Genomic DNA, 13,635 nt, shown 5'->3' on the forward strand with positions numbered 1-13,635 from the left:
TATTCAAAACATAAATCCAGCAAATAACATAAATAATAATAAAGGAAATAACATAAATAATAACATAAAATAATAAAGCAAATAACATAAATCATATGCAGCAAATTAAACCATTAGTTTATCGGTCATTGAATACCTTAAGTTTTAGTAATGAGTGGTTAAGCTACTTAATCTCTCCAAGAAAAGAAACTCTCCAATGGTGTCAGCAAGGCTATATTATGATACAATCCACAAATAGCCTTGGCTCATAAGAGAGAAATGTGGTTGCTGCATATTGTAAGAATCCATTAACCTTCTGTCACTCACGCCCTCAATTTAACAAAGACAATTGTGTGATATGTTTTGATACTCATTTTTTGTTTAATTATAAAAAAATTATTTTTAGCTTTTTTTACTGAATTTAAAATGGTGAGCTGTTAATTATAATGTGTTAAACTCAATTTAAATGTTGAATGAAAATAAACAAGAGAAATAAAGACATTTCTATCATATTTTCAGAATTTTTGAGGTAACTTATTCTCCTCCATTGAAATACAGACATTCACATGGCACCTGGCAGAAGCAATGTGAACTGTATTTTTGTCAGCTGTTCAACAAAACTAAGGAAAGATTAAACACCTGTGGCTGGTGTCTCACAGTTGCTAAGAATGATATGGTTTTGTTCACCTGCCATCTGTTAAAAGCCAACCAAAAAATAATGTTTCATATTTCATAGTACTGTATATTGAAATGTAAACGGAAAATGTTGTATAATCAATTAGAAAAATATTGGTGTGCAAAGGTACCTGGGAGTATTTGATTTCATTTACAAATTTAAAAAAAAAAAAAACAGAAAATTTTAAACTATGATCATGATGCTTTCTCTGTGCTTTCCTTTTTTTAGTATACGTTTAGGCATATTATCACTGTATGTTTTTATATATGCACCAATAGTTTAATGAGACTATGAAGCCAAGCATGGATCCAAGAGAAAGACTTAGATCCATGCTTGGCTTCATAGTCAAACAACAGAGATAGACAGCTGCAGTTGTGCATGTCCGACTCATCTGTTGGTGATCTCCTTTTTAGTGTGGGGGTTCTGTGAAAACTGGATACATCTAAAAAATTTTCAGATCAAACCTCCAACTCTTCTGACTAAGAGTTAGACTGTGTTTGAAGAAAACAGACATTTTGTGATGTATGGAATGTAAGTTGGATCTTGTAATTTGTGCATCCATAGAATTGATCTGCTTCATCATGCAGTCTTCCAAGTGTTGTTGCTCTGTTCCATATGTGGAATAGATAATTGATTTTGCATTGTGCTTCTCTTGCAGTTACTTTTGGAACTATTTTGCATTTTCTAGGGTCATCAGTTGTCCCTGGAAATTATTTTTTCCTGAAATATCCCTGTTTTTAGAATATATCCCAGGAAAGGTGATTTACAAGAACTGCAAATCATCAAGTACTTGAGCCTACTTTTTCCATCAGTATTCTGCACATATGTGCTCTCTTGCATAGTCGCAATAATGGGGTAATGGCACACCCCTTACTGCTACCATAGCTACATTAGCATGAATGTGGGTACCTAAACAGAGAGAAAAGGATAATCTAATTTCATATAATTTAATATTATTTTATTTAATTTTTATAATCCTTATTATTTCTTTATTTTATTTTTTAATCAAATTAATGTTATAACATAATGGTAATTTAATTTTTTTATGGAAATAAATTCTGTTCACTGAGAAGACGGATAAAACATAGGTTTGTTAGGTAAAAACTCTTTTAATATCAAACATAAGCCAAAATAAGTTAAAAATAAAAATAAAGTAAGTAAATCACAAAAGCTTTCGGACATAAGTTGTCCTTCCTCAGTTGTGAATGTTATTACAAAAATTATAAAGAATATCATGCGCCCGGCCATGTGCGAGTTGAAATGCGTGACACAGATGCAGATAACAATTAGCAGTTGGAAGTAGAGGCTTGTGGCTGTAACTGCAACACTTGTGTGTGCTGTGTGCACCAACGTTTATCATTCAGGAGGATGGTTGCTTCAGTGATGGGATGGATGCTACCTCCTTTGTTCTGGTTAATTGCGACAACATGAGATGTGGAGTGATTCCAACCAGACACAACGACGGTAGCGGGGGACTGATCGATAATTTTAGCATTGTGGTGTGGGTCAATGTCGTGTTGGGTAGACCAGAAGTTCTCCAGGATTGCTTAGTGTTCCAAATCTGTGGAATGGATTGCTCTCTCATGTTCGGAGACTCAATCTTTGAGTCTCTTGCCAGATTCACCAATGTAGCAGCCAGTGCAGTCATGACAGAAAATGTGGTACACCAAACCACCCCACGGGGGGGGGGGTAATTGGTGTCTTTATCCTCGAGATGAGGGACCGCAATTTCTTGCCTGAAAGCTACAAGCACTTTATCCTGTAAGCCTGCAAAACCCTAGAGAGTTGTTGCCACAGGTTTGGGCAGTATGGGAAAAAGGCGGTTGAGGGGAGGGTCATCACTGTGTGGTCCTAGAATTAGCTACACGGTCAAGGGCCAGCAAGTCACACTTATCTAACGCACTGGTAGGGTAGCCGCATTTAGCCAGTTCTGCTTTTACCTTAACATTCTCAGTGTGACTCTCATTCAAAGAACTGGAGTGGTTCCAAGTGTGGGTTAGTAAGGCTTGCGCGGTATCGAGAAGCTGATTGTGAGCATGTGCTGACCAGTAGTTGGTGAATTGGCCAGCAGACATCTGTTTGTGATGGGCTGATGTCTTTAAATGTGTGCCCTCGTGCCGAACAAGGGCATCCCAAAAAAAGGAAGAGCATGCCAATGTGTGTTGGCCAATTCACCAAATACTGGTCAGCACATGCTTACAGTCAGCTTCTCAGTACCACACAAGACTTACTAACCCGTGCCTGGATCCACTCTGGTTTTGTGATTGAGAGGGACGCTGAGATTGTTATGGTAAAAGCAGACCTGGCTAAATGACAGATGGAACAGGACCAGGGTTGGCTGCCAGGGGCAAAGGTTGATGACACTGTAGAGCAGATATCATCTTTTAAGGGCACTAAAGGTGATACTGTTGTACACGTTGGCATTAATGATATTAAGAGTAGGAGACCGGCAGAATTACTTTAACAAGTACAGATCAATGTTGAAAAAAAGCCTTGAGTTAGGATTGAATTTAAAAGTGTCTGCAATTCTGCCCAGATATGATAAGGAGGAGTATATGATGAGAGCCTTGTCGATCAATTCAGCCCTGGAGAGATTGTGCAAGGCTCATGAAGTAGAATTTTTCTCAGTCTGGTCTGTACTTGTTAACAGGAGAGACTGTTCTACAGGGATGGGATCAGTGGTGGCTCGTGACTCTGATGTTTGAGGTGCTGCGTCTTAAAGTTACATTAAATTGCCTTGGTTATAAGATAGTTAGACATACACAGTAATAATAATAAGCAAGTTAAAGGTACTATAAAACGTTAACTAGACATTTGCCATTAACAGACTTGAACTTTTATTTACAAACAAAATCCATTCTTTAGTTTTCATTTGTTGAAAATAGATTAATAACTTTTTCATTCAAGTTTGGTGCACTGTTAACCTAGCTTTTCTCTATTGAAAGCATTGCTTGAGCATTTAGCCTTTCCTGATTCATAGTGCTCCTTAAAAATGTTTTTATGCTTTTTAATGTCAAATGGCAGCGTTTGGGCTCTGAAGTAGTCATCAGAATGGTCAAAAGAACTTTTATGAGTTTTGTAAGTTCACCAAGAACTTCAGCTAGATTATTTTCTGAGATAAATATCAGCAAGTCAGTTAAATTGTAATAATTGTGTAGATCATGTCTGCTGTAGAAAATTTGTAATTCCATAAGAAGTTTCTCTTTCAATTATGGGATATGCCTCAGTAGTCTCCCATACCGCTTCCATGGGTATTTTCATACGAAAAATAACAAAGTTCTCCTTGTTAAACAATTTAGCAGAAATTAATTGTTTGTAAAAGAATATCTCTCACCCTGTCAACACTTATATAGTTGCATACTTCCATCGCTTCATCATGAGTGTTTTTGAAGGATTTTCACAGTACATTGAATTCCTGATTTTTAGAATGGCATTCTTCAAGTTTCATATATATTCATGTATTCATGTATTTTAACTGCCTCAGTTTCTCAAGATTGCATTTGATTATAAATAACTTCCATGTGAGGCATTATCTGATGGAAAAGCTCTAACCAGAACTCGAATTTTTTATTACTCAAGATGTGCAAATTCTAGTTGCTTCTGAAATCGTCTTGTCTGCATTTGCTGTCGCTTGTAGTTCCTCCATGCACTTTTTTAAGGATTCAAAATTTTCATAAACACTGTTCACGGTGCGTATACTGAAGTTCCATCTTATAGGGGAAGGTCGGGCAACACGGCTGTCTATATGCTTTCTAAGAACAGAGAGATGCAGTGGTGATCTTGAGAAAAATGTTGGTATCAACATGAGGTTCGAAAAGAATATTCTTGAATCTCGAGTACTACTTGCCGCATTTCTCATCATCAGATTCAGTTGGTGTGCATAGCAGTGAATAAATTGTGCATCTTTGTACACTTCTTTTATTTTAGCCTGAACTCCTCCCTTTCTTGCCTTTCATCATACTTGCACCATCAAATGTCTGAGCAACCAGTTTTTGAGTATTTCCTTTGAGGATTATGGCTGACTGATCTAGAATGCACTTCGATATTCTGCCTGCCATTTCATTTTCCGGAGTGAAAAAACCCCAAAAACACTAAAATATGGCTCCATTCAGTTCATATCTCAGAACAATTACCATTTGTATATGTTCTGAAACAGCTATTGTGTCATCAGCTATAACAGCTATGAATGAAGCTTCTTTAATTTCTCTTTTTATTTCATCCCGGCATATTTGCTGCAAACAGTCAAGAAAATCATTCTGAATAGTTTTTGAAATGCCTTTAAATGCTGCATTACTTTCTAAATGGTTCTTTTAATTGGAATCTAACATACAGGCAAAATTTATTAATCCTCTGAACACTCCTGGATTTTTAGAATCGTCTTTTTCGTCATGTCCATGTAAAGGAATTTCAAACTGTCTACAAAATTTAATGCAGTCTATTATTTTAAATAATATCTCATGATTCTTGGTAAATTTTCTGTTATGTTTGCAGATTGAAAGTCTGTAGGCTCACTAAGCTGTTCTTTAATATATACACTCCCTAAAAGCGATAGTGAAATCATATTATCAGTATGTTTCTTCAAACTCTCATGTTTTAGAGTTTTTTCTTTCATTCTGTTTATGTTTGTAAAGCCACTTTTTGTCCACATTAAGTCACCTCTGAACAGTAAACATGGAAAACAAAAATGCATTTTTAACTTCACAACCACAAAGCCAACTTTTCCTTTGGTACAATTCAGTTTTAAAACTGTGAATATATTTCTTATTATTACTTATTCCATGCTGAGAAAGTGAATCTTTGGTGTGGGGCGACCTTCTTTTTTAATCGCATTTTTTTTTGGAGAGATAATTGTGAAAAACTAAGTTGCTGAAGTTTATTCACTGTCATGTGGTTTACTTCATGAGGAAGCATGAAGGCCATGATCGAATCAAATTTCACAAAATCGTGTGTCATAAAAATAATGTTTTACTTATACATCACCTCATAATATGACTTCAACTTACAAAATTCAAGTTCAATTTGCAATTAAGCTGTAATCACATAATTACACTGTTCAATAGATATTATTTAGTTACTTAATCGGAATTCAGGCGATTAACAAAAAGACACTGACATTGTGGCTACACACATGGTCAATGATGAAATCTGCATTGCATGCTTTACAGTGACTTTGATTTGTTTGATCTATAAAAAATGTATATTGGCAAGTTGCCAATGGCAACCAACTACCAGATATTCACTGGAATGCAAAATGTGTCACTGCCTGGGTGCACTGTGAGACCTATGATTAATTAAACTTCAAAGTTGGAAACGATTTTGTGTTTTTATTAATTTATTATTGAAATGGTTACTGGAAAGAGGATGTGCATACTATGTGACTCGACACTGCATTGTCCAGCCATGGACAGTGCAGTGCCGAGTCAGTTTGGTGTAACATAAGCACTGGGAAAGCAAAATTGAGAGTAGGAGTATGTATAGGCCTAATAACTCTCATGAGTATGATAAACAACTGTACAGAGAAATAGTGAGCCAGAAAATCATAGTGTCTTATAATGGAGGATTTTAATTTCCCAGATATTGACTGGAATTTGTGGGTTCGTCACTCACACACTAGCAAGGCTTTTGGGGATTTATTGGATGATTATTTTCTACAGCAGCATGTTCGGGAGGCAACCAGAGGGAGTGATACTCTTGATCTGATTATCAGTAGCAATTCTTTCATGCATTAAGAATCTGCAGATAAAGGAACCACTAGGTGACAGTGATCACAGTGTGCTGAAGTGGGATTTACTCAAAGAGGTAATTACCATCAGGGGTAAAGGGAATGGTTTTTGCTTTCATAAAGGTGACTACAGTGGTCTGAGACAGTATTTAAATTCTATACGGTGGGACCAATGGATGACATTGCCAACAGCAAATTCAAAATGGGAGGCATTCAAAGAATTAATCTTGGAAGCTACTAGGCTATTTATACCAATTAAGAAATATTGTTCAAGGATTAGGCCTAAATGGAGGTCAGATGAATTAATGAGACATGTGGCAGAGAAGAAAAATGCATGGGATACATATAAATTAACAGGTGATACAGAAGCCTATGATAGATATAAGCTTATCTGCAACCAAGTCACAAAGGAAGTTAGGCCGACAAAGGCAGAATACGAGAAATCTTTGGCAAAGAATGCAAAGAAAAATAGCAAAGAGTTCATTACTTATGTAATCTCTAGAAGGAAGGAGATGAATCAGATTGGTCCTCTTGATATCGATGGTAAAATGTTGATGATCCTGCTCAGGTAGCTAATAAACTAAATGAGTATTTTGCATCAGCATTCACACATGAGGAATTATTCAATGAGGGGAATACCAGAAGTTATTCAAACTCTATCAGGGAGCTAAGTGATTTTGTAATAACTGAGAGAAAAGTGGAGGAGAAATTGTTGAAGTTAAACATAAGGAAGGCACCTTGGGTGGATAGAACTTTTCACTCCATATTAAAGGAGGCAGCAAAGGAAGTAAGCAAACCCTTAGCCATCATTATGAGAGCTTCCTTGGACTCAGGGGAGGTCCCCATGGACTGGAGGTGTGCAAATATCTGATCAATTCACGAAGTGGATTCAAAAGATGACACAAGTAACTATAAACCTGTTAGTTTAATCTGTGTTCTGGGAAAAATAATGGAGTCACTGGTTAAAGAAGCATTGCAGGATTATCTAGACAACGCTACAGTAAAAGTTAAGACACAGCATGGGTTTGTTAAAGGGAGTTCTTGTCTGACCAATTTGATTGGATACTATGATGTGGTGAAAAAGGAACTGAATGTCAAAAATAATTTTACCATCATATGCTTGGATTTCATGAAAGCTTTTGATACTGTTGCACATGGAAAACTGCTGTACAAATTGGAGAGGTATGGCATTAAGGGTAAGGTGCTACAATGGATAAAGGGATGGTTGAGTGGAAGACGACAGAGAGTGGTAATCAATGGACACTGCTCTTCGTGAACAAATGTTGTTGGAGTTCCCCAGGGTTTGGTGCTGGGCTCGTTGTTTTGTGTATTCATCAATGATATTGATGAGGGTATATCAGGATTAATGTCCAAGTTTGCAGATGATACAAAGGTTGGCTGGGTTGTTGACGACAGTAAAGACAGTATGCAACTCCAACTGGATCTAGCTAAGTTGGGCAAATGGGCTGAGACGTGGCAACTGAAGTTTAATATTGACAAATGCAAAGTACTGCATACAGGTAGCAATAATCCAAGAGAAACGTACCAATTGTGTGATAGTACACTCAGGGAAGTGGAAAGTGAAAAAGACCTGTGGGTAATTGTGCAGTCAAATATGAAGTTCGCTGAGCAGGGCAGATGGGCTGCCAGGGCAGGTCATGGAGTCTTGTCAATGATATATAGGAATTTTTCTAGCAGGGACAGGGAGGTGAATATCCCATTGTAGAAGGCAATGGTCAGGCCACACCTAGAGTACTTATGTAATCTAGGTGTACAGGTCTGGAGGCCTCATTTTAGGAAGAATGTAGAGTTGCTAGGATGAGTACAAAGAAGGGCAACAAGATTAGTAAGGGGAACAAAGGGGGACCTGCTTACGAAGAAAGGCTTAAGTTCTGAAAATTGCAGTGCCTGGAGTGTAGGTACCTGTGAGGTTTTTTTTTTTTTTTTTTTAGTTAGCTGTTGGTGCATCGGCTTCTATGGCCATAATGCACCTCCAAGATTTTTGCAGTACTCTGATCCAAGCCCCGAGGCGGGATTCGAACCCGTGACCTTTGGGTTGCCAGGCAGGCACTTTACCCCTGGCTAACCCAGTCGGCACCTGTGAGGTGATCTGATTGAGGTGTATATGGCTTTGGATGGGTTGAGCAAGCTGAATGCTGATGGCATTCTTCCTCTTGCTCAGATTAAGAACCTGAGGGGGCATAGATTCAAATTGTGGAAAGACAGTTGTAGAATAGATGTGTGGAAATTTGCCTTTAGCCAATGGGTGGTTGATTGGTGGAACAAACTTCCATCTTTTGTTGCCAAAGCTGAAAGTGTAAACAAATTTTAGGCTGAGCTGGAGAGGATTTGGAATGAATGGAGGGGTTTTTTTTTTTTTTTTTTTTGGCTGATGCTACATAAGCTTGCTTTCTTGCATCGTATGTCTCTACTAATGCTAACCCCAGAAGCCTTACTGGCCTCTAGGCTCAAGTTTTTTCATTAAATAATCGTGAAATTTCAGTTTCATTAATTACATATTTTTCAACTTCACTCCCATAATTTCTCAGATAAAGAGTTTTTCTGATGCTGAGGCTTTTGCAATTATTAATTGCAAAAGCCTCAGCATTAGAGTTGGTCATTTACCTACCAGAATACCAGACAATTCTAATCACGCAGCTAACACGCTTGATCTTTTTCTCATAAAAAACCCTTCTGATTTCACAGTCGAGGTGAGTGGTCCTCAAGGCACTTCAGATCACAACTTGGTGATGGTCTCTTCGCTTATGTAGCCATTCTCTCATGGCCATTCTCAATGTTGTGTTGTTTGGCATTACAAAATGCCAAATGGGATGATATGTGAGATTTCTTTTCTTCTTTTCCATGGTCGGATTACTGTTTCAAATCTTTTGATATCAGTGTTTGCTCAGATCAAGTCAATGAAATTATTCTTGTAGGAATGAAATCCTTTATTCCACACTCCACCTTAAAATCTTGTTCTTTATCTAATCCTTGGTTTTCCAAGTTTAAGATAAGAATGTTGTATATCGCAATTGGCTTGCATCCAAATATTTTTTTTCTACAAGACCACTCTCAACAATTGTAAAGCAGTTATTAATCAGTCAAAACTACATTTTGAAAAGGCTGAGCAGAAAACTTGCTTTTTGTTCAAATGGTAGTCAAGCATTCTGGCCTCTTACTGAAGCTATTTGCCACAACTTTTGCCCTTTTCTGTTAAAAATGGGTGATTCTGTTGCCATCCTAAAGATAAAGGTCGCCTGCTAGCATCCTGCTTTTCTTCTAACTCATGTATTGACGATCTTGGTAAACCACTTCCCACCAATCCCAGTACACTCCATTCAGTGCCTCCTGTGGTCTTCTGTTAAAAGGATGTTAGAAGAATTTTAAACAGCCTTGATTCCAAGAAAGTGCTTGGTTCTGATGATATTTCACCATTTGTTCTCAAAACCTGTGCTCCTGAACTTGCCCATGTCCAGCTAGTTCCAAAAAGGGTGACAAATTCGGTCCATTTATCAGTCCCTGGCATTTACTCTACTCTTTTCTAAAGTAATGGAGAAATCTATTAACTACCTGTTCCTAAACTATCTAGAAAGCTTCTTTCTGATCAGTGATTGCCAGCATGGATTCCACCAGTGTCAATCCGCTGGGGATATTCTTGCTTATGTTACCCATCTATGAACAAATTTAGTGGGAAAGTTTGGTGAAACTCAAGCAGTTGCTGTTGTCATTTAAAAGGCTTTCAATTGTGTTTGGCATAAAGGTCTCCACAATAAGCTTCCATCTTAATGGTTTGCCAACTGTTTTTTGTAATTGGGTATCCAATTTTCTCTCTGACTGTTCACTGTGGGTAATGATGGATGGCTCTGTCTTCTAACTTCTCCACTAATGCTGGTGTTCTCCAAGGTTCAGTTCTTTCTCCCACTCCTTTCCTCTTGTATATTAATGACCTTCTTCCAATGACCAAAGAAATCTTATCCATAGTTTTGCTGATGATAGCACATTGCATTCCACCTTCCAATTTGAGAAACCTTGCTTTGCAGAAACAGCTTAAACCTTTTGAATATCCACTACCAATTCCTTAAATGCTGATCTCTAGGTAATTCTCCAGAGGGTAAGGATAATTTAAGTTGATTTCAATCCTTTTAAAACTCAGTCCTGTCTTATATCTTGCAAAAAGGTTTATTCTACACTTATCTGTGACAACACTCAGATTTCTAGACAAGATTGTGTATCACTTTTAGGGATTACCCTGACTTACAATCTCTCTTGGCGTAAGCACATAACAAATATTGCTTCCTTTGCATCAAAAAAACTTGATTTTCTCTTACACTCTTGGCTGGAATATTGTTCCCACATCTGGGGTGGTGCCCCCAAAACCTCTCTCTGGCTTCTAGTCTCCATTCACAGGAGGGCAGTTAGATTAATTAATGACCTATCTCTAACAAAGTCTCTCTACTCCACTCTTCGTCTCATAGATGTACTGTTTCTTCTGCATGCCTTTTCTATGGATACTTCCATGAGCACCATTCTTCTGAATTGGTTTTTATAATTCCCATTCTCTTTTCCTTTCAAACCATTCCAAACCAAACCATACCACAACCAGTCAACATCCTTTTACTATCCAACTTCAAACTCACAGAATTAGCTTTTCTTCTTCCTTATTTATTCCTTCAACTTCCATTTTCTGAAACAACCTCCCTTCATCTAGAAATTCAAGTCTAATGTAAACAAGTATCTTCTTCTTTCATCTTCTCAACCTTCAGCCCATGCACGATTAAGTACTACAGGTTCTAATACTTCTTGTGTTTGGGGTATTTAATTAAAATAAATAAATAAAACTTTTCAGAAGTAAGCAATATTATGCCAGGTGTGAGCTTGTTTGAACATCTGTCTATTACAATTATAGAGATTCATGGAAGGTTTGAACATGTTTGAATAGCCTCAACTTACCAGACCACACAGCGCGCAGACCAAACCTTTTCACACATTCATTCATTTACAAACCACACTGTTGTTATTTCATTACTGTATGATTTATATCAAAATTTGTGTGTCACATAACAATTGTGTGTGATAGAGAAATTCTGTTTACATTTTTGAATTCAGCAACAAAAAATACATAAGGATTAACAAGAAATGGGCATATGACAAGAAAAGACCACTGAGAATAAGTAACAATAGTCTTCTCTATTAGTGAAGCGTTACTCAGCATTAGCATTAGCATTAGTAGAGGCATTTGATGCAAGAAAGCAAGCTTATACAGCATCAGCCAAAAAAAAAAAAAAAAAAAAAAAAAAGAAAAACCACTTCCACTTCACCCCTCTGTTCATTCAAAATACCTGTCCAGCTGAGCCTTAAACTTATTTAGGCTATCAACTTCCACGACAAGGGATGGAAGTCTGTTCCACCAACCAACCACCCGCTGGCTAAAGGCAAATTTCCGCACGTCCATCCTACATCTGTCCTTCCTCAATTTGAACCTATGCCCTCTCAGGTGATTATTCTGAGCAAGAGGAAGAATCCCATCAGCATTGAGCATGCTCAAACCATTCAAGGCTTTATACACCTCTATCAGATCACCTTGCTGGTGCCTAGTCTCCAGACACTGTAATTTGCAAAACTTAAGCCTTTCTTCGTAAGAGCACCCCTTTGTTCCATTCACTAATCTTGTTGCCCTTCTCTGTACTCGTTCCAGCAGCTCTACATTCTTCTTGAAATGAGGCCTCCAGACCTGTATACAGTACTCTCGGTGTGGCCTGACCATTGCCCTATACAAGGAAATAATCACCTCCTTATCCCTGCTAGAAAAATTCCTATATATCATTGACAATACACCATGAGCTACTCTTGCAGCCCGTCTGCACTGCTCAGAGAACTTCATATCTGCCTGCACAACCACCCCCAGGTCCCTTTCATTCTCTACCACTGTCAGTGTAGTACCACAGAGTTGATACGTTTCTTATTCAAGGTAGTGCAATACATGGTAACTCATTGTGAAGGATGAGCACAATATGAGATACAGATGAAATGATACCATTTATACTACTATCATAGTTTTTTAAGAGTTGTCTATGGTGTATCTACATCGATATTATATAGATAATCTTAAACTCTTAAAATATTATGCCTAGTAGCATTTAGTTTTATTTTAATATACCAAGAATTGAATCGCTTGAATTGATCAAATTTGGCTGAATTTGATCGATTTGAATTTGAATTCTGCACTTAGACCAAAGCCTAAAATTGTTTGTAAGGCTAAGAAAGAATAAAAATATTTCTTGAATCTTAATATTTTAATAAACTTACTGGTTTGTTTCAGTTTCATATATTCAATACTTTTAATAAGATTAGTTATTTAACTTCGGTGAAACTAGGGATGAGTTTATTTTAGCTGCTTGATGTAAGCTATTCTTTGAGTTAGTTAGTCTCTTTTAGATTGTCTTAGATATAATATTCTCCAATTTTGGCTGCATGTTTTTAATTTTGAAATGAGAAGCTCTAAAACAGTAGTATTAAAAAAAAAAAAAAAACAATGGTTCTTTTTCCAGTGTACTGGTTCATGCTGGAAGTAGCAGCTATGGTGCACTTGCCATTCAGCTTGTAAAAAGCTGGGGATGCAATGTAACCACTACTGTTCCAACACTGGGTCTCCCACTGGTGAGAATGCTAGGTGTTGATGATGTCATCATATACTCAGTAACAAATTTTGAAGAAGAACTGCAGAAAAGGAAAAGGTGAGATGGCTAAATTCAATGAAATTATTTTTATTGTATAATATTATATTGCATAAAAGAAGTTATTCCTAGTTATCCCACTGAGAATAACTCGTTTTGCATGCAATAGAGGTTTCTGTTAATTTTTTATACATATTCTTGTTTCAGATGCTCAGTTAGGCTGATACTGAGAAATACATTTAGAAAATAATAAATGTAGTTAGTATTTGTTTAACTGTTTTCTGCTAATTTTTGTTTGTTGGTTATAGGAAATGTGGCTATTAAATAATGAGACTATTGCAATAAAATAAATATAATGAAATATTTCATACCTTACAAGTTAGGTGGAGATGGGGGAAACCCCTGGTGCCATTTGACACTAAACACACTCTACACCTTACAAGTCATCCCCTTCAAAATAATTGCCTTGGACTTGCACACACTGTTCCATACATTTCTTCCAAGCACAGAAACATTTTTGGAAGTCATCTACTGTAAGTCCTTTTATTACTTCAGTTTTTTTTTTTTTTTTTTTTTTAATGTCT

At 37.0% G+C, this 13,635-nt stretch overlaps 1 protein-coding gene across 1 annotated transcript in view; it reads left to right on the forward strand.

Moving 5' to 3' along the window:
• LOC150085540 (NAD(P)H oxidoreductase RTN4IP1, mitochondrial-like) overlaps positions 1–13,635 on the forward strand; it is a 181,424-nt gene that overhangs the window by 91,690 nt on the left and 76,099 nt on the right. Inside the window, exon 6 of the mRNA XM_090373329.1 lies at positions 12,926–13,111. Coding sequence (XP_090229455.1) covers positions 12,926–13,111 — 186 coding nt within the window. The remainder of the gene's footprint in view (positions 1–12,925; positions 13,112–13,635) is intronic.

The sequence above is a fragment of the Mastigoproctus giganteus genome, chromosome 5 (genome assembly GCF_048544385.1).
Source record: "Mastigoproctus giganteus isolate SK-2022 chromosome 5, ASM4854438v1, whole genome shotgun sequence".
NCBI lineage: Eukaryota > Metazoa > Arthropoda > Arachnida > Uropygi > Thelyphonidae > Mastigoproctus > Mastigoproctus giganteus.